Source organism: Gobius niger (genome assembly GCF_951799975.1).
Source record: "Gobius niger genome assembly, chromosome: 13".
In the NCBI taxonomy this organism is placed as follows: domain Eukaryota; kingdom Metazoa; phylum Chordata; class Actinopteri; order Gobiiformes; family Gobiidae; genus Gobius; species Gobius niger.
Genome location: NC_136864.1, coordinates 16,138,030 through 16,160,221, shown reverse-complemented (window position 1 = coordinate 16,160,221; position 22,192 = coordinate 16,138,030). Strand labels below are relative to the sequence as shown.

General features: G+C 39.5%; 1 protein-coding gene across 1 annotated transcript; it reads right to left on the bottom strand.

Moving 5' to 3' along the window:
- Positions 1-224: 224 nt before the first annotated feature.
- LOC306972472 (vasoactive intestinal polypeptide receptor-like) lies at positions 225-18,604 on the bottom strand. The gene is made up of 13 exons (XM_079569095.1): positions 18,428-18,604; positions 14,155-14,248; positions 13,359-13,472; positions 7,906-8,012; positions 7,731-7,828; positions 6,706-6,835; positions 4,529-4,682; positions 3,656-3,716; positions 3,157-3,223; positions 2,981-3,072; positions 2,767-2,896; positions 801-842; positions 225-646 (listed from the first exon to the last, which is right to left on the bottom strand). The coding sequence occupies exons 1-13, from the start codon at positions 18,479-18,481 to the stop codon at positions 452-454; spliced, it is 1,338 nt and encodes a 445-aa protein (XP_079425221.1). The 5' UTR covers positions 18,482-18,604; the 3' UTR covers positions 225-451.
- Positions 18,605-22,192: the final 3,588 nt, after the last annotated feature.

Below are 22,192 nucleotides of genomic sequence, written 5' to 3'. Positions count from 1 at the left end.
TTTGAGTGTGTGATGTAGGTGGAAAAGTGTTATGAAAGTTGAGGCATTTTTACCATATGTCAATGTTTATTCTGTGAAGCAAGCTCGACTCTCCTCTGACCTGACCGGTTACTTTGCTGGAAGTGAGACATCACCTGCATGTCTTCTCCATGAAGATGTTGCTGTTTTGGGTGGCCAAGCATTAGGTAAAATACTTTTTGTTCTCCTCAGAATGCCAAGGTGTTAGAAGCATGTTTGGTATCACTGGCATGTTTGTTTCTGCTTTGGGTTTTGCCTCAGTTTGGTAGTTCTTGTGACATAGCAAGAGCATGCAACAAGAAGTGTTCCGCAGTGTAGCTTTAAATTCACAAAAAATAAATTAATTACATAAAGTAACAGGCCCTATATCCGCTGCAACAGTTCAAGTGAGCATCTGCGAACACGTCAATATCAAGGGTTCAAACGGCGGCGTTCATATGGATGAGAAGTGCTCATGACAGGTGGAGGAGGCGCGGCGTGTGGTGGGACTACACTTGGTCAACATACTGATCTGGGTGCTGAAGTTGTTGCCATTGCTGCCGATGGAGGGCTGCTGGTACTTGAGATCAGCTCCCAGGAAACGCTGCAACATCCATCTGCGCCACTTGCGTTTAATTTCAGCTTGCACCTGCCGAAGAGAGCGAGAGGGAGATATAGGCAAACAACATGAGAGGTTTGGCAAGTGGCAGAGGCATAATATGCTCTTTGTACTGTCATGGCACAGCTTATAGAATCACTGTTTCAGACTTGACTGTAGTCATAATATACGTGAATTAACTTACTTCTCCATTCAGAAAGCAGTACAGCACAGCCACCACAAACCCCTATGAGATACAGAAGGGGAACAAGATGAAAAAAACAAGCAAGAGTTCTCTTTAAATCGAACAGCTGCTGAAAATATTTGCACATGAATTATGATAGCGTGATCCTGAGCGGCCAGTGACACAGAGGAGCTTCATCTTTTAGAGATTATTCCCAGGAGACCTCGGCTGAAACAGCGGGTATAAATTATGAATACTTTCCACGGCTAGGTTTCCATCATTGCATTTGGCTCTGAGTGTTTGTAATCAATTTCAAAGACAGTAAATCCTGAGCATCATTACGCAACTATACAAGAAACACACAAACTAAGCACTAAACAAACTGTGCACTGCTGCTGTTGCAATGTCCAGCTCAAGTTCAACAACAGGAGAAGGGGAGGGTTATTTGCTGATTTTCTGATGCTTGGGACAATATATATCTCATTGTGTGAAGGTTTGAGGAAATCCTCAGAAGAAAAAACTTCAAATGGTAATAACACATTTGCATGTTGCAAGTGGTAATTTCGTCATGAACTACTACAACAGTGAAGGATCAGATAGAACCCACACACTGTTTGGTTGCATTGGCTCAGTGGTTAGTGCATGTGTCCCTGTATCAAAAGGTAAATGGTTTAACTCTCGTCTCCGACTGGTCCATACAGTCAATATATCTGCCTTGTCAATGTGAATGCAGTGCCTGAATGAATTATTACAGTTTATGAAAAATGACAGTCTACTTCTGGCAGCTGTGGCTACAACTGTAATTTACCATAACAGAGTGTGGGAAAGTTACAATAAAACAAATTTAGTAAGTACATAAGTATGTGCTTTATTTGTCATTGTACAACCGTACCACATAATTGTGTTCAGGCATGTTTTTGGGGGTCAAGGAAACCGTAGCACCCAGAGAAAACCCGGCTGCCTTCAGTCTCCTCCAGGGGCGGATTAGAGGGGTCGCACGGGGTGGCATCTAAATGGAAAAATTGCCTTGCGATCAAGCAAAACTTGCATATCCCCGCTATTAACATTAGACATTGTAAAATGTGTTGCATCCCAGAAATAATCTCTGACCCTGCGATTTTTTCTCTAGATCCGCTCATGGGTTTGTCAATGTGTCAGAGTGTGGTGTCCTGCACTGGTCAGCCCCTCCACCTCCTCCTTCCACTTTCACCATCACCATCTCCTCCTTTGTCCCTTTCTTGTTTCCTGTAGCTCCTCCTGTGACGCCTCCACTGTGCTGCAGGCGTGGGGGCACCTGGTGCCTTTTCAGTGTTTCAGAAAAAGAAATTTGTTGGTCTCAAATGTCTTTAGCGCATAATGTTTGTTTCCTTTTTAAAAGGAAATTTCTCTTTATTATACGAACATTTCAGACAGTGCTTTGTAAGTGTGGTCCGGGTTAAAACAGCCACTTTAAACTGTAACAGGTTCTTTTGCTAACGAGGCAAATCAAAATAGGATGTTGCTAAATGTATCATTGATAATGTGTAAAGTTAATCCACAAACTGGTACGTTGTGTACACATGTGCATGCTGTGTTCCAAGGCTCTCGTACTTTGTACTTGCTATATGTTCTTTTGTACCATTGTTGTAATATACATTTTTATTGTAATGATTAAGGGCATTTAAACGCTTTTGCTATGGCCCACTCCTTTTGAGCAGAATTTCAACTGCTCAAACAAACAAATAAACTAAACTAACTAGCTGAAACTACACTCTTCACCTGCCCCAAAATAATATATATGGTTTTAATGTGTTTATTTATATTTACAGTATTTTACAATAGTGATGTATTAATTCCAATTATATTGGAACTAATGATGGATACAGTGGAATTTCTGAAGTGACACTTGTGCTGTTACTTTACCATAGAAGGCTATGGCAAAAATTCATGTAGTGAACCTCGACAACTGATGAAATTTATCTCAGCAACAAGAAACTTAGAAACTGACCTGAAATGACCCCAGAATGAGGTCAAACACCATCCTCACTCGTGAATTAATGTCGTCCGGGAGAAAGACAAAAATAATGTAGTTTATTCCAAACAGTGGTATCAGCAGCAGCGTCGATTTGGCAAGTCTCCTACAGAAACATCAAGACATTTGTCAGCACATGGGCAGCTCACTGGCAAAAACACAAAATTAATTTTAAAACAGTAAATCTTACAAATATTGATTGGATTCTTTTCTTCCGATGTCTGGGCAATTCATCTTCTGACGCAGAATACGGATTATGCAGATAAAGAGGAAAAAGTTGACCTAAAGTAGAACAAGGGGGTGATTAATTGTGATTCAAGAGCTCCATAAAAGAAAACTAACCATTAAAATAGTACAGGGACTCACAACTATAGTTGCTAAAGTTGGTATTTTGATAATCCACCAAGAGCTGTAATCGATAATGTCCCAACAACTGTGGATGAGAACAGGAAAGAAATAGCTGAAGATAGCATCATTATCAAGTTTTTATGACATAAAATAAACTAAATGTATCATTAATGAAACTAGATGTCTACTAATGAGACTGAATAATACTACATCGATTAGATAAATCCTCTAGCTTGAAAATGTTTGTAATATAAAAATGTATTTTTATTATAATCATTTTATGTGGCATTCTGAATATAACCCCAGATTCTTCAGCAGTGAGTTTAAAACCCATATACAAGTGAAGTATCAGACTTTGATGAATTGGTAAGGTCTCTTTTTGGTCTGTTGTTCATTAATACTTCAGCACAAACCTTTACAGAGAAAAGCTATAAATCAAACTGCCAACTCGCTCCCTGAAAACTCTGCTTTTCATTGTATCAACCTGGTTATAATGCAAGTCCGATGATTCACTTACCCCACGTTATTTAGACAAGCTTTTGTAATGACCCACGAAGAGATGAAGATAGTTGGCACTCCTGAAAAAGACATACATGAGTTTGTGATTTCTTTATCAATGGCAATAATGCATAAGGAGTTCCCTCTATCCATTTGAACTTAGGCAAACTTTACTGATCCTCCTCACCAAACTGGGTGGCTTATCACTCGGACACATAATTAATTATTGGAAATTAATACATTAATTAACTAATTAGCTATTTGTGCAAAACATCATTAAAATAGACTGCAAGTCAGTTTTTAATCTGAAATAATTCCTCTGACCCCTGCTATGTAATAATGCTTATATAGAGCTTTCCCAGATGCTCAAAGTCGCTTTATAATTTTGTGCCTTATTGTAACTTCACAAAATTTGTCATGGTAAGGCACGTTTATTGCCACAACTGTCCTGGGGTAGACTGACAAAAGTGATGCAGCTAATCTGCACCATCTGCCCCTCCAACCATCACCACTCACTCACACACACACACACACTATTCACATTCACGTGTGGCTAATCTATTTTTATGACAGAAAATCTTGGACACTGATTCATGATGGAAGAGTCAGTCAAGTAAGCATGACAATGTGAAGCCTTTTCAGTAAAATTACTTCAGTACTGCATTAGAGCAGAACCCATAAAGAAGAGGTACCCTGCTGCTTCTCATTTAAAACAACACGCCTGGCTCATTTCAATGTGAAGCACGCAGCATAGTTCAATGGCACCTGTGCATTGGAATTCACGCTTGGATATTAATTTACATGTCATTTGATTTCAAAGGCACTGCGTGCACAGTTGATGCCCATACCACCACTTCACACAGAAAGAGGCGAAACACACACATGAACATACCCCAGCCAATTAGGATGTACCACCAAAAGTACTTCCTCTCTGAGAAGAATGAAACGGCTAAAAGTGCGTGGAGATAAAGGCCTTCGACCAGCAGCCAGAAGTAGCTCGCCATGATGCCATAGTGAAAGAAGACCATCACAGCTTTGCAGCCCACCTGCAAAAATGGCACAGTTGTAAATAAATTACCCCTAAACACAGATAAAGACCGTATTGAAAAAGCAAAATGAATTGATTATGTTTCCACTGGTGCAGTTTTACCTCAGTGACTTTGAAATAAGGATAGATGAGTCACAGGAAAACACTTAGGGCACACTAGGGGAGTCATTTATCAAAGGCAGTGGTGTGTTCATTAAAGGGAGTGTAACATAATTACAGCAAATTAAAATTGGGTTGACTCTAATTCAGATGCTCATTACATCAGGCGTCATAATGGATCAAAAATGCACTCACTAAAATGCACAGTGGGCCACTTCTTCAAGTTCAAATGTAGTTGGAAGAGTGTATAAATATGACCATTGTATTCTTGTTGTTCAGTTGCACTGAAATGGCAAGCTGCTTCTCCTGCTTTAGTTAGTCTTTGCATAAAATAGGAAAATATTGTGGTTTTGGCAGGCCAGGCTATAGCTGCAGACAGGATGGAAAGTTCCAGGCAATTTATGATGTTTTCTAAATCAGTGCAAAATGATTTCAAGATATAAAAAAGAAACGTATTGATTGTGTATTTAACATAGTACTTACCGGTAATTGGAAAAAACATTAATTTGTGAATTGAAATGACTAAGTAAACCATGTAAATACATATTACTAAACCAGATTTTAAATGGATCTTTCCTTGATAGTATCTTTTGGGGGTCCCAGTCTGTTTGGGAACCCTTGCTCTAGTCTACATGTATTGTAAATGCGCAAATTAGGGAAAGGCATGCACACGCACCACAAAACTATAACTTGTATGATCCAAAACTGATTAAAGATAAGCAATCAAAAAGTGAATCTTGTTTAGTTCTTTATGATTGTGAGTTCCAGGGACTGTGAGGATTCACTCTTTGCTTGATCTTTACATGCATTCTAAATGTATTATCATATTTTGCTGGAAAAAGCTACTAATTGCATTGGTGAAGCATTAAAACTTTTCCCGGGCGCTGCACTGCAGTCGCCCACTGCTCCTTACGGTTGCCCCAGCAGCATCAAAGGATGGGTCATATGCAAAGGACAAATTTCCCTTCAGGGACGATAAAGTTCACCTTAACCTTAGTGTGAAGGAATGTTGCATGTGTCAAGCAAAGATCACTCAAATAAGAGGCCTGTAATTATTTTCTGCAGAGAAGTGGCGTCTCATAGACTCTCCATGACCCATATTTGCAGCAGTTCGGGCCAGTCTCCAAACTCGGGTCTATAACACATAAATCGCACTATTTTAATTAGATATCTCTGTTCCTTTATCGTTCGCTCTTTTATTTTCAATGCTGGAGGACTTAGCGTTTCTCTTGCGGTAAGCCCTGTAATAAGGAAACAAATCATAGATAGTGCTTTCTGAATGTGTTTTGTTGCAGCTATACTTTTCCATATTTGATATCAACAGGAGTGAACATAATTGTGGCTCCATTGGGTCACAGTGGCCGATGCATTTAGTCCAATCTCTATGGACTTTTTTGTGCCAATGTATCTTCTTGAAACTGTCCAGAGGGTTAGCAGCTGTGTTTAAACCAGGCTAATGTGTGTGTGCTCTTAAGAGGAAATGCATAAAAACTTGACCATTACCAAGCAGCCCTCTGAGAAAAGGTGATTTACAATCTGCTGACTCAATTCTCTGTGGTCATAAACATTAAGATAGACATTTGAGCCGTGCAAACACAAAACACAAGCCACTGTAATGTCTTCACAGTTTTCAACAATTATATTGTGCAGAAACTTTTTGTACCTCTCAACAAAGCTCTCGAAGTTTAAAGTAAAGGCTCTGCAAACAGCTCCATTGACAACATCCTGCTGCACAGACTGACAAATGAGGAAAAGCTCTTACGGCAAACAGTGCTACACCCAGGTGCACCTGACCCTTTGTATGTTAAATAATCTGCAGGATAGAGCTTTCAAGTCAGAAGTGAGATAGCTTTATTTACAAACTCCAATATAAAACGGGAACAGGAAGTGACACTTGTAAAAGGTGTTGCATCGGTACTCACCGTGGCGTGGCAGTTTTCGGCCTCACCGACATCATAGAGAACAACGTCCTTAATAAACACAGATATGGCTTTCAGAATGAAAGACACAAACAAGTGCATGTGGATATAGTTTCTGGTGCAGTGCAGCTTTCTGTAAAACAGACAGTTGAACATGATCAGACAGATAGATTACAACTTTGTGGACAATATGTGCCACAAAAATGTTTGCAAAATGAATTGACTTGGCTAAATTTATTAAAGGTGCACTATTTTCCACAGACCATAGTCACAAACTATAAAACAAATGTGTGAACATGATAGGTAGCCATTATCAGCACTTACTGTAGAAGCTTTTGCTGTTATCTAAAGGTCAAACGACACATAAAGTCTCCATTGCATGTTAGTGTGCGCTTTTATCATGACCCATATAGTTATCAGGAGCAAAGCAATGAGAAAACCTCCCACAACCGCAAAATGGCACTTTTCTCAGAGGTCACTAATATGAAGCCTCTTGTAAGTGCTTGGCGTCCTAGTGATCGTCTGATTGGTGTGAAAAGGCCTGGCCATGGAGCGGTGTGGTGACAAACAGCATCCCGCAGCTGCTGAACACAACATAAACAGCCCCTGCACATCCTGTGTCTCACACTCTACGTCCAAGCTGCACATTTCACAACCATCAGAGTAAACAGAGATTATCCACTGTTTGGTCCAAAGTGGGCTTGTTACAAGACTCTGGAGTCATTCTTTTGATCATTTATCAACTGCCAGATACTGGACATGTTGAGGTTAAATGTCACATAAAAATATGTTATCAACAAAGACAAGGCTGCCTAAATGTTTACGGTGACTTTCCTATGACGGCTTTGTTTGGAAAAAGAAGATAATGGTAAATTTGGCACATTAGAGAGCAAATCTTGTGAGAAAAGCACTCCATTAAAGAGCAATTGGTGCATCACAAAGTGCAGTGCCATGAGCATGATAAGAGATGTGAAAAAGTGTTATCATGCTTTTTGAGATGTATTATCTGGTTTTTGAAAGTGTCTTACCGAAAAAAGCACAGTATTATGATGGCAATCGACAAGGATATGAGAGACACACTGTGACCAATGGTGTAGCCAACTTTGATGGCGCCATAAAACTCCCCCTGTGAAATCATGGGGACAGATCAACAAGCTGATGGTGCTTCCGCTCAGACATGGGTGAAGTGAGTACTATACCAACCTCAGTGTCATCTGTGGTGGAGTTGGGGTTGTATTCACAGTCCATGATGTAGGAATCCATGCTGATTGGGCTCCAGCCGTCCTCAGTGCAGGTCTTTGACAGGTTTCCTATAATGAGTGGAAAGACACAGGTACATACCGTTTGTAACATATGTCAAGCTTCAAGGCAAAGAGATTTTTACATTCACAGACACACAATTAAGCCAAGACAAGACTATCTGCCCCAGTGGAATAGTCTTAAACACTTAAAGGAAGTGCTGTACAGCAGGGGATCCGTTGTCTCTTTGGCCCAGAGATGTAAGGACATTTCCCCTGTGTATTCCCCTCCCTCTGAGACTTAATTATTCTCCAACCACACGCACTGTATCTGCCCAATAGTCAGCCAGCCAGTGAGATATTTTTACCCCTTTGTGCAGCGTGCCCGTAGTAGAGGGAATGAAAGGTTCAAGTTCGTTAGATAGCCCATAAAGAGAGACTAAACTACTCTAGGGAACAAGGAAACAGTGGAGCTAGACGTCTAGGATGGAGTCTTAAAACATGCAGGATTCAGCATTTCTGTATTCTGTATCATACTGTATTTTGTACATATTAGAATATTGAGGTAATGGCAGCTAGTTAGTCAACAACACCTGTATAAGAATTAAACTGATTTTTATGTATTATTTTCGAGAACGCCACAAACTGACTATTCAGGATTTAATCCTTGTATAGAATTAAAGGTATTGTTGTCATGTGACAGTACAATGACACCAGTATAATTAGATCCTAGTACTGCTTTTGATTTAAGACGAATGAAATAGTTAATACATCACTTCATAACTGCATAAACGCTAAAACTTAGCTAAACGTACACTGGTCACACAGCGAGACAAACTCAAGTGAGTTGAACACATCTTTCTGCAGCTCAAGGCTCCGTTAGCCCTGCTTTGATTGCTTACTGATACCTGGCACCCACAAGTGCTTGGTATCTTGATTAGGTTATTGCCGCAGTAAAATAGCTAATGCCATCTCTAAATATAGGTCCCTGTGAGAAGCCAAGATAAATCTTGCAAAAAGCTCTATTTCTATAGTCCACAGTCTTATATGCATTGCTACAGCGGCAATATACAAAACAGCTGTCCTTTATGTCAATGTTTAATCTTTTCTTACGTTATACAAAGGCAATCCATGACCTGTCTTTGAGAGTTGACATAGGCCTTACACCAGATGCCCTTCCTGACTCTGAAAAGGCATCTTTTAGAGGAAGTGCAAAAACTGTGAACTTGCAAGCAATTTAATTTACAAGCTTATAAATCTTAAAAACAATTACATAATCAAAATGTACTGTCAGCATTGCAATAATCATATCTACTGTCTCGAATCATATCATAAAGTTTATCTCGGCTTGTCACAAGGTGTTTGTTTTTATTCAGTCATACATTGTGAAATATTTATTGGCGACATTCCCTCAGTCGATTTCCAGCAAATGACGGAGCTACGTGTGTTGGCGAGAAATCCATCTTTGCCCTGAAAGCTGCTAAAGAAATAAAATATGTAGGACATTCCTCACATTGCCCAACCCTATCACTCAGCTACCTCTATCAAATCAAGATTAAGTTGGGAAACGACCAACAATCCGAAGTCTTACAATGTATTTTGCATAAACCAGTCAGGAGGCAAATACCTGAGCGCCGTTCTGCAGAAGATAGAGTCTTGGCTTGTTCAAACAATATGACTGGACACAATGGTGACGGTAAGCCATTGCTGTTTTAGCCCGTGCCACCACTGGACCCAGTTTGTTTGAAGGATTGCCAGAAAAATGCTTTCATCGTCAACCAAAAACACAAGTCCAAGGATTTTCCAAGCACGCACAATGGCACGAAAAACTCAGACAGGTTAATCATCCACTCATGTTTGGATTTTGTTTATATGGCTTTGTCTGCGTGTTGTTGTCCAAATCTTCCTTATTACAGCATAAGAGGAAGAGGACCTGTTACAGCACGACAACAGTGGTGCTCTGTCACAGGTTTGGAAAGAGGGCAGGCCGTGTGTAATAAGAGGAGATGAATGACAGTGTTTGCGTTCGGCCTCGTAGGTAAAGAGTTCATGAGAATGGCAAACTCTACCTCAACTAAATTTACGACTTGACCCCTGAATCTCTCTGGCGCCATATTTCGTAAGGCTGGTGATATTTTCTTGTCTGCGTCACTAAGGTTAAGCTTTCCTAATCCTGAAAAATCACTTGAAAGGGAATGGGACAACAAATTTAAAATGGTATAAAAGGTGAAGCTGCTATAAATATAAATCACTGTAACCTTTTGAACACCTACAGTTGTGCTCAAAAGTTTACATACCCCGTCAGAATTTTTTATTTTTTGACTATTTTTCAAAGAATATGAAAGAAAACACAAAAGGTTATTTTTCACTCATAGTTAGTGGTTGTGTGAAGCCATTAATAGTAAAGCAACTGTGTTTGCTATTTTTTAATTATAATGGAAAATGAAAGTGACAATGAAAATGACCCTGATCATAAGTTCACATACCCAAGTTCTTAATACTCTGTGTTGCACCCTTTAGCATCAATGACAGCCTGGATTCTTTTGTTTTTAGTTGTGAATGAGGTTCTTTATTTCCTCAGATGGTAAAGCTGTCAATTCTTCTGCCACTGGTATCAGCGAACCACCTCCATATCTCATAGTGGGTATGGTGCACTTTTTATCATAGGCCTTTCATCATAAGCCTTGTTGATAACAAAAAAGTGCACCATACCTACTGTGAGATATGGAGGTGTTTTGCTGATGTCAGTGGCTCCAGCAGAATAAAGTGAAAGTCCCCATAGTGGCATCAGTCTAATGAACTAATAATATGAAGAATAATATTGAACCACTGTGGGGAGAGCTCAAATGTACACTTCATGCAAGACAGCCCAACAACTTATAGGAACTGGAGGCTTTTTGCTAAGAAGAATGGGCCACTTCACATTAGAAAAAATAAAGAACCTCTTCCACAACTACCACAAAAGAATCCAAGCTGTCATTGATGTTAAAGACTGGGGTATGCAAACTTTTGATCAGGGTCATTTTGGTACTTTTATTGATTGACTGCGGAATTCTTCCGCAGTCAATTATTGGTTTTCATGTTCTTTATTATTATTCCTCTTCCATCTTTTTCCCGATTTTCTCCAGCTTTCAGCACCTTCATGCTTTGTGCAATTTATGCAAGTTATGCATCAAAACGTTCCGCATGTTGAGGAGAAGGGTGCTATTACTTTTGGGACTTCTGCAACTTACGGTTTTTCCGCAATCGGCCAAAATGTCGGAGATTTTTCCCATTGACTTATAATGGGGCTGCCGCAAATCCATGCTTTTCTGCACTTTTTTCTGCATTTTATGCAATTTTTGCACTTTGTGCATGTTCAGCTTATGCAACTTGTGGGTTTTGAGAAAAAATTGGCCTTCTGCAGTTTTCCAGTTTTTTTATACGAGAGTTTGAAGTTTTTGCATTAGTGTGTATGTGCGAATCCAGCCAATGGGGAGACTCCAAGCCTTTCAGCCATTTGTGCAGCTTCTGCCAATCAAGCACTGAGGCCATTTCAACAGTTTGACCAGTTTATGGAATATAAACGTTTATGCAATATTAATAATTTATGCAAAGTAACCACTTTAGGGGATTTAACCAGTTAATGCATTTTAAAGAGTTTATGCAACTTAAGAGTTTATGCCATTTAGGATTTATGAATTTTAAAGAGTTTATGCAATTTACATAATTTATGCAAATTAACCCATTCATGCATTTTACCACTTTATGCAGTTTATACAGTTCTTGCAATATGACATTTGATGCATTTTACCATTTTATGCAAATTAGATTATGCACATTAAGCAATTTATGCAATTTGAACAGTTTATGCAATTTCTGCATTCGCTTCCCGCAATTCCGCAGTCAATCGCAATGGCGCAGCCATTGCATTTCTAGTTTTTCATTATGATTTTAAAACAGCAAACTGAGTTGTTTGACCATAAATGGCTTCACACAACCATGAACTATGAGTGAAAAAAAACCCTTTTGTATTATCTTTCATATTCTTTGAAAAATAGCCAAATTCTGCAAGGGTATGTAAGCTTTTGAGCACAACTGTATATGCACTAACAACAGACATACTACATCTCCGATTTAGGGAATACAGGGTTCAGCATCAGCACTGAATCTAATTTGTAATGCACCAGACAGTTAATAATGGTTGAATGTGGACCTCCTAACCTGACCTGCCATCGAGGTTTACTGATTTACTGCATAATTGATGTCAACTGCATCAGAGAAGCAGGACCTGTATCATATGTAGCCCAGGCTCTCTTCTTTAGGGACTTGGCTGGCTGTTCTCATGTGAGCTTCAGGCCTAAACCTTTGACATATCAGTGAAATATGTACCTCGTGCTCAACCCCACCAAAGTGGCCATCCCTCTTGCCCCTGCCCACTGTCTGTCCCTTGGGGTGCTGGGCTTGCTCAGGTCACGCTATCTCCCATCTGGGTCAAATCACAGCTTCCCAGGGAGTCCTCATCTCAATTTCCAGTGATAAATCTTCAGCCTGATTCCCTCTTATAGCCCAAAATGATGGAGAATGCAGAGGCGAAAGGCCGTCGGCTGGAGAAGAAGCTATACAGTGAAGACCAGAACCGAGAACAGGGCTCTGGACTATTTTGGACAAATGAATGTTCAGCAGAAACTGAATTACTGTCCATATTAGTTTGTTTACTGTGACAAACTTTAAATAAGTGATTAGCTGCACTTGGGTTACCGTGAGTCGGTTTGGTGACTGATGAAGTGTAGCAATAAAAAGATCAGGGTGTCGATTCAAACAATATTGGTCAAATAATATATAGTGTATGGACAAGTGGATTTTCAGTATGTCTATATCGAGAACTACAGCAGCGCTTTTGGCTGAACGGAAGTCTGAGCCGCAGTTTTTTTAAGGTTGTAAACCACCACAAAGTTATGCAATACACTAAAAGTCAGCACAAAGATGTTAACAAGGGCTTTTTGTCAACTGCATGAAATTTAGAGGTGTTGTGTTTTCATGTTGCTTTTGTCCTTGTGCAACAACAAAGCATCTATTTTGTTTCCTGTGTGCACCACTGTCAGCAGATTCACTCTTAATACCATAATGAATTGTTAATGCTATTAAAAGAATTGCTGTTGGCTAACCAGGGAAACTGGGGCTAAGCGGCAGACTAAACAAAACTATGACGAAAAAACAAACTCCAAACTGCCGATAATATACTATCACAGTCTATCCTTCTTTGTCCTTTTCAAATGATTTCAGAGGAGAGAGAGAATGAGAGTCTGAGAGGCCGTTGTGTCTGGAGCCTAAATCAAGTTACAATGATGTAACAAAGTGAATGTGGTATGGCTTCTCATGCACATGTTGCTGATAAAACACCCTGGTAGAGACGGAGATCAAGTGTTGGTTGCTTACGTATAGGAATGTCCTTTGAAAAGTAGAAGAGATATTTGGGGCAGGGGATGGTGACCACTTCTCCGACTTCAGCATTGGGCCAGCAGGTGATCTTGTCCCACATGACAGCACAACCTGGTGTTAAAAACATGGGTTACTAAACTGGGAAAGCAGTGTAAAAATAAAGAGTCAAATTATGACCAATTATATATCAATCTATGGCAGCTACCGATGATGGACCAATTATGCTGCTATGAATGAAACGCTTTATTGTTCCCAAACTAATCTTCGATTTTAACTGAAAGCGCAAAACTCAAAACTTGATAAAGACCGAGTGTGGTGGGTGAAACATCAGCAATACAAAAAAGAAAAATTAAAGTGATTATTAGCAAATAACTCATCCGAGGAGCTTCTTCTGGCTCATATAGGGCCAGAAGATTTCACTCTCTGGTAAATCAAGCTCTCCTCTGCTGTAAACTCATCTTGTTCTTGTTTAATGTAAGACAGTTCCTCTCATTAAGGTAGCCATTGTTCAGAACATTGGGTCAACAAAGGTTCCAATGGCATTAACCTTGTTTTTTTCTGTGATGGAAACCTGCAAAGACCATTGATTAAGTGAAACACGTTATTGATTAAGTGAAACACGTTGCGTCTCTGTTCAGCTTAACGCTTTTAGAACCTACACATCAATAAGACTTTTTTATGTAGGCAATTGTTGAAGATCTTTTTCTCTTCCAAGGCTAAATGTTGATTTGGTCATGAGCAAAGGGCAGTCTTATTTCAACAATTACAAAAGAATTGTTTTCTGTTTACCAACCTGTTGTTTTGTGCTCAATCTGAGCCTCACACAGGTCACGCTCCCGGTCGATCTCTTTCTTTATGTCACACATCTGATGCTGCACAGTGAAAGTCTGCAGAGGAAACAAAGACGCCAATATGGTAACATGAAACCAGCCCCGAGAAGAACAAATATACAAATTCAAAGCAAATTTACATATTCTTTCATTCATCTTCCACTTATTAGAGAGAGCCAGGTGACAGGCGCCCGCAATATATGAGCTGAAGGCAGCGGTAGTCGACATGTATTTTGCAAGTGTTGAATTTAATAGTCGGTCAATACTTTATACAAGTATGTGTGGAAATTTCAAACTTGGCAATGCATTGGTAGCAGAGAGTAAGGTAAGACATGAAAAGGCTGCTGGTGACAAATACTTGCAGTGTAATCTTTCCCAAATAAAAAGGGTGTGACATTTCTATGTGACATTATTGTAAAGCCAATCCTTGTTTTGTCCAACACATTAACCTAAAAGTAAGACATTGAAGCACTTTTTCTTTTGCACAATTCTGACTGTTATTGTCAATATTGCACCCTAATGGACAAGAACAAAACAAGAAAGTCAAGACCAGTTGCAGGGCGAACCATGAAGAGTTAAGAAAGTCTAGACCAGTTGCAGGACGAGCAGGTGCACGGCGCTCTACACCACACAGTTATCAAACATATGGAGTACGCAAATGACCCTGAAGCAAACACCCATGAATCACATAGACATCTGCGCTCATCTCCAACATGAGGATGCTGTGATCTCTGTGTTTTGGTGGGGATGCTGAGCTGATATAGATGATTTAGTGCTTATAGTCAGGTGGATACATCGCCTCTCCGCGGGCATTAATCAGACTGCACTATGCTTCTATTGTTAGGCGCCCAGTGGAGCCAGTGTTCCCCCTGCAAGGTGACTCCCTCATTTGGGCTTTGATTTATCTGGCTCCTTAGGCTAAGCTTATACCCACAGTGAGCTGTTGCACTATGGTGAAGGACATACAGTTGGTGGGGAAAGTATTCAGCTACACTATTTCCTATAGTGTAGCTATAAAATTGTAGACTCAGACATTTTTCGAAAGACATGTATTTTTCCAGAATAATTTCAGGACTTTTGAGAAAAGTTCAAAAACAGCAAAGGCAGGAATAATTGAGAGTAGGAGGGGTCTGCAGTTGTTGCTTGGGGTCTCGATGCATATGTCTTATGCTCCACAGCAAGAAGGTCCTGAGTTCGATTCCCACTTGGACTAGGCCTTTTTGTGTGGAGTGTTAAGGCCCCAGACCTCCAGTCTCCCTCCTGTTTGTTTAAGTTTGTTTCTGTGGCTTAATTCTATTTTTCCCACCATGTAAACGTTCTGCTGTGCTCCTGGGTCCTGCGGTTGGTGGATTGCCTTGGGAGTCCTTGCTGTTGGTTGGTTTTCTGGCTCTATTGCTGGTTGATTGGTGGGGCAGGAGGACCACACGTTGGAACATTCGGGGCTGCTGGCCTTTGTGGCCAGTATGCCACTCGTTCTGTGTCGCTTTGACGTTAATGTTAACTTTTGTGCAGAGACACTCGTTATTATAGCATCCCGGTTCTTTATCTATTATTCAGTTTTTTTCTGAATTTTCAGCACTGTAATGCAACTGCAATTTCTACAAGTTATGCATCAAAGCGTTCCGCATGTTAACGAGAATCCTACTATAACTTTTGGGACTTCTGCAATTTAATTTTTTCCGCAATCGGCCGAAATACCACACATTTTCCCCATGGTCTTTTCAGCATTTTTTCCCCACATTTTCTGCAATTGCTACGGGATTCGGATTTTTTTTTCCCCGTGTGTGTATGTGTTGAATCCGGCCCACTCATGTGTATGGGGAATCCAGCCCATGCATTTTAATAGGATTTCAGGCACTCCAGGTCTATCAGCCATTTTTAATTTAACCAGTTTATTGAATTTATATAATTTATGCAAATTAGCCAATTTATGCATTTTACCAGTTTTTGCAATTCAACCAGTTCATGCAATCTAAAGTTTAAAATAGCTGTTTATGCAAATTCGAGTATGCAAATTAACCAATTTATGCAATTTCGACAGATTATGCAATTTAAACGGTTTCAGCATTTACTGCATCTGCAATTAAAAACTCTAGTTTCAGTTGTGTCTCCTGTTTGTGTTGTTTCCTGTGTCACTTGTTTGTTCGTGCTCTGTGTAGCTTTGGTAACTTTGTTTGAACTCCTTTATGTTGTCTTAGGTTAAGCTAACTTTTGCTAACCTGTGTAAATATTACATATAGCCTTTGATATTTTTGGCTACCTGTTAAATTTCCCCTTTACCTTACCTTTTATTAAATTACAACTTTATTTAACCTTTTTACATCTTTGTTTTTGTTACAACTTTTAACCTAGCTGAGCTGGAGTTTGCATGTTCTCCCCATGTCTGCGTTTCCTCCAGTTACTCCGTTTCCCCGCCACTAAAAACATGTGCAATAGGCGCATCTTCCAGCCAGGTGATTCTGACCATCAGCCTGGCTACACATCTGGAGATGAGTCCCCGGGCGCGGTACAAAGTTCCCCATTGGGACAATAAAGTAACCATAGCCTTAATGTCTAAAAACGACTGGTTTTGGTGAAATAAGTCTTCTATTGAATGTATGAACATTATCTTTCTCTTTAATGGATCTTGACAATGAATAAAGTAAGAAAGTATTGTTCAGGTTCTTTTATAGTGAACCAAGTACCATCTAAGTTCTGGTATCAAAAAATACATATAAAAATATGTATTATTTGTAAAATGTAATGTAAAATTTGAGATTCTCTTTCTATTTACATATTTCCCTTAAACATTATAAATGTAATGTTTTTAATTTATTATCGCACAGAAATAATGTTGATTCTTCTTTGCAAATAAAATGAATTCAAACAATTGCAATATGAGACTGCTACAGAATAAAAGTGTGTCCTAATACTTTCAAAATCCACTCCCAGCTTTGATGAAAGAGCAGTGCATCAGTACAAAACTCCTTACCCTCAATAATTTCTCATCAAACCACTTCCAACACAATGGTCCCATCTTTCCCCTGCTCTTTATTTTCATCACTAATTCTAGTGCATTCCATACAAATGCAAACGCTGCCTGGGGGTAACAAGTGCCATGGCCTTCAACTAGATTCCTGCATGAATCGCACAAGCTTCTCTGGAGACAGAGGAGGACACTGCAAATGGAGATGCACAATAGAGTCCGTTTCTATGACGCTCCATCCGGATAGTTAGAGAATACTGCTAAGATGCAACGTATTCTGTTGCTTTGTCAGAGTATTGCATTCTGAATACTAGAATACTTAGAATACTTTCATGTTGATTTGCATGATATTTATGTATAAATTTGCCGTATAATTAAAACATGAAGTGACGCCTGTTGGAACTCCTATTATGAACTCACCACAATTTAACTCAAAAATGCAGCACAGCCGTATCAGATCACAGCACATCATATGAAGCCTTATTTGCATGAACATTTTATATCTCTTATTCATTTTAGGAGGAAAAACAGGTCATTGTTCAAAGTTCTGACTTAACAATGTAATAATATGAAGCTTAAATGTAATGACTGAGTACTGTGATGTATTCCTTTGATTTTAGGAAAGTAACTGTATTCTAAATACTCTCAAAGAGTAACTGTACTAGAATAGTTACTCAAAATGAATATTATAAATACATGTATACAGGTACTACCCAACACTGTATAGGATCCATGACATAACAGTCCTTTTAGTCACAAATGCTCCCCTTGAACACTGCCCACTAAACTCAGCAACATGTCCTGTCATAAAGGATGCCCTGAATGCCTGAATTATATCCCACAAAAAGCTAAACTTGTACATTTGAGTTTCCTTGTGTTGTGTGTTAAAATGAATTTATGAAGAAGTCACAGATTAGAAGATGACTCTACTGATGTGAGATATTGATGACACTAAAAGGTTGGTGATAACGTGTCTACTAGTGGAATATGTATGTTGTTGGTGAGGAGAATAAGGTTATAGAGTAGAAAAAAGTAGTAGTGGGAAAAATTGACAGGCAAGCTTCCATATTTAAGTCCAAGTGCACGCCTATGTCAATCCTACACTATTGCATATAGCAGTCATGAATATTTGGAGTAAGACACTGTAGTGCAAAATTAAAATGAAATCTGGTTTCTAAACAAGCCACTTGCTACAACTCTTGCAAACAAAGGTCCGTAAGGAGATTGTATTTTTTTTTCTGCAAGGGTAAAAGAATTTGTGTGATACTTACAGGTTTGAACAAGATACAGGAAATAAAAATAATGCTCTTAAAACCGTCCGCCATCGTGCAAGCCTTTAACACAACAGATGTGAACAGATGATGTGTGTAAAGTAAAAGTAAAGTAGAGATAGTCCTCCGCACAAACAAAAAAAACAAAACAGTGCGCTCTGACAGTAGCTCCGTCTGCGCTTCTGGAGCAATGTGCTTCCCTCCCGCTCCACCTCCTCCTCTCCGGGTCCTTACCTTCAGCAGCGGCCAATCAGACCTCACTGCACACTGGGAGCGTCAGCGGCGAGGGCAAGGCCACAAACTTTGATCGATACAGTTTAATTGGGTAAGTCGCTGTTTTGCACTCAATTAAAAAACACGTATAGCTTGTTTTAGGTCTTATGGGAATATGAGTGATGTGACACATAGCAAAAGCAAGGAAACAGAAGCCACATGAGTTGTGAAAATAATTTCTAAAGCAATAACAACAATAATAATCATAATATAATTGTCTTCAATTTAACACTCATTTCTAGATTTTAAACTTTTCACACAGAGAAGTCTACCAGCAAGTATTTGACCTTCCAGTACCAGAGATCAACATTAAAGCAGGACTATCAAACTCATCTGAAAGGGATCTAAATTATACTAAATACTAAAGCACAAATAAAAGGATCTTGAATTGACAAGAGTAAAGTCTAAAATTCAAGACAACAGTAATTGCCTACCACCTAAAGAAACCCAAGTACGACGCTGCTGTCATAGTATAGCTGTAGTAGTACATGATTCTGTAACCTGGATACTATTAGTTAAGGGGAGGCACTACCGATTTTCTTTTCTTCTCAGTTTTCAGGTTTTGGGCCAAATTGGTCTCTGAACATATACGCGTTCACCTGGAAACAAAAAAATATACTTAATAGTAACATGTTTAAATATTGCACTGATTCAATGTTTCTCCATAGATTTCTATAGGAACTTGTAAATTCAAGGCCATTTTCTCTAGATGCATCTTCACATCAGCAGCTCCTACAGATCAGAGGGATTTTCTTAATATCAAATTCCTAGCCTGATTTATTGAGTTTTGAATGTCAAAAAACACGCCCAAAATGTACATTTTTACAGATTACAATGAGACAAGATATCCAAAAATCCCCTCTGAAAAAGTCGTTTATATATTACATATTCTGATTCTGGCTCAATCCTTTATTCAGATTTCGTTGCCAAAAATAAAGGTCATTTTGGGCATTTTTAGAAGCACCTTATTTTTAGACGAAAACATAAAATGACTCAAAACTTGCGATATATTGTTTTCTCAAGCACAAGTATAAGATTGACCTGTTTCATTCACGTCAGGACTAAAAATCATATTCATGACCTTTGTGTGAGAAAAGAATAAACCCTCACATCTTGCAAGAGAGCAGATGCCAAATTGAATTGACATTTTTCATGGCACTCCTTTTGTCTGTGTTTTTCTTCCCAATATCATTGTATATATTGTATCAATGTGCTCTCCTTGCGATGCTGGCTATTGGGTTTGTAGTAATGCAGCTCTCAGTGAACTGCGTAATTCATGACACAGCTCCCACGAATGAGCTATAGGAATTCAGATAAAGAAATACAACGTAATTCTCTTTACTTTGTTTCCTAATATAGAGCTGCAGACATTTCGCGCAATCAGATAAGATAAACTACAAACGCCGTGCAGATGTCAAAGTGAGAGGCCAGGCTTGCAAACTGGACATGTGTCTGTGAAAACTATGCAGAGTGATCAGGTGGTTGGTTGGTCATCAGCGTGAGCATTTGTGCATTAAGCTCTTGACAATGCACAAAACCCGGGCTTTGTCTCTGTCTTTGCGTTCACTCCTGTGGCACCGCTGTACCATAGGTTTTACTGGTGCTCTTTTATGATCAGGCGTGAGTCACTGCAGCTTATGGGAGCTTTGATGGATGTCAGAACAACCTTCGTCTGGGATGAAAGTCAAATGTTGGGGCTTTTCAGAGCCAGGCTGATAAATCTTGAGGAATTTCAGCGGAGTTCTTCCATTCTTGGTTTTTCCATCTCTTGATCTTGCAGCTCCTCAAAGTGCACAAGTTTAAGACTTAGACTTAGACTTAACCCCCACCTGGACCGATTTTCTCCAGTTTGGCTTTACCCAAACCTAAAGGCTTCTTGATAAACAGGATCAACATAGTGACAAAAACAAGAAAAACAGGGATAAAAACATCACAAAAGAGCGGCAAAAAGTGACCCTAAATAAGGCCACAAGAGAGCGACAAAAAAGGGGCAAAAACTCGACAAAAAAGTGGCGACATAAGGACAAAGATCAGCTTAGATCAGTTTTGTAGGTCTTAGCTTTCAAATGAGGCATTACTCTGGCCTATACAGGTGCTCGTCATATAATGCAAAGTGACATGTCAAGCTTTGTTTGCTTGTTATAATTTGAATGATTATGGCTTAAAGTCCATTGTCAAGTCAAAATATTCTAATTTTCAAAGATTTTTATTTGGGTATTTTACAAGCTGAGCCATAATAATCACAATTTTAGATTTGGGTGAAGCTGAAATGGAGAAAATGCGCCCGTTGAGGGGGGTAAGAGGTTAAAGCCAAACTGTGGAACATATGTCTCAAAACACAATAAAACATGGCAGCGATATTTTTTTTTTAACTTTTATTTAACCTGGAAAGTCCCACTGAGATTAAGAACCTCTTTTTCAGGGGAGTCCTGGCCCTATTATACATGTTTTAGTGGTAGGGGAAACCGGAGTACCAGGAGGAGACCATGCAAACTCCACACAGAAAGGCCCCGTCGTCCATGTGGGAATCGAACCCGGGTCTTTTGTTGCTGTGAAGCACGAGTGAGAGTGAGAGCCTTCAACCTGTCCTGACTCGGGAGGCTAAGTCTGCTTGAGCCACGCCGGATTATAGCAATGGGTTAGAGGGGAAACGTGTCTTGCCCAAGGATAGAACAATAGCATGAACTGAGCTGGTGTCGCTTCTGTGTTTGAGAAATCTTCACAACTGCACCAGCACCTAAACACTGCTGTCAAACCTCTAACTAAAATGCATGATTCTAATTGTGGCGGTATTATCTCCTCCACCTGGCTGTGAAAAGCTTGAGTATGGCGCAACACGTCCTGATTGCTTATTTCATTAATGATCATCTTCCCTTGTATCACCGCTTATTTCTTGTCGTATATTCTGATAAAATGTCACTTTGATTGCCGTGAACACATTTCTCCTGCATCTGCAAAATCAACCTTTGGGGATGTGAGATCTCTGCGGTCTGTCAGATAATAAGAAGACATTTTTAACCAAGGTAATGATGGTAATTACACCCATAGATCAACGTCATCGACCGAAGATAAACAGCTTGGTCTTTGCAGCAGAGAAACCAAAGCAATGTGAGTTTATTTATGGGAGGGATGTGTCATTATTGCTTTTAAATCATATGCTTATTCTCATTCGGGGTTGCAGGTTGCCAGAATCTATGGAGGGAACAGGGATGATGTCACAGCACGGCAACAGAAACCACATGAGAGTCAACACTGAGTTATGAAGTTGGTTATTGTTTGTTTTGACACCCCGAAACAGAGGGTTCACTTTAATGAAAAGGATGTGAGTGACTAGTGACACAATCCTTTCTTGCATTCATCAGAGGTGGGTCAAAATCTCAAGGGAAATACTGTTGAAAAGACATTACAGATGTTCCAGAAATATGTGCAACAAAGACAGTATGTTTGAGGTATTTGATACTGTTGTTATTATTCTTATAGGTAAGAATAACC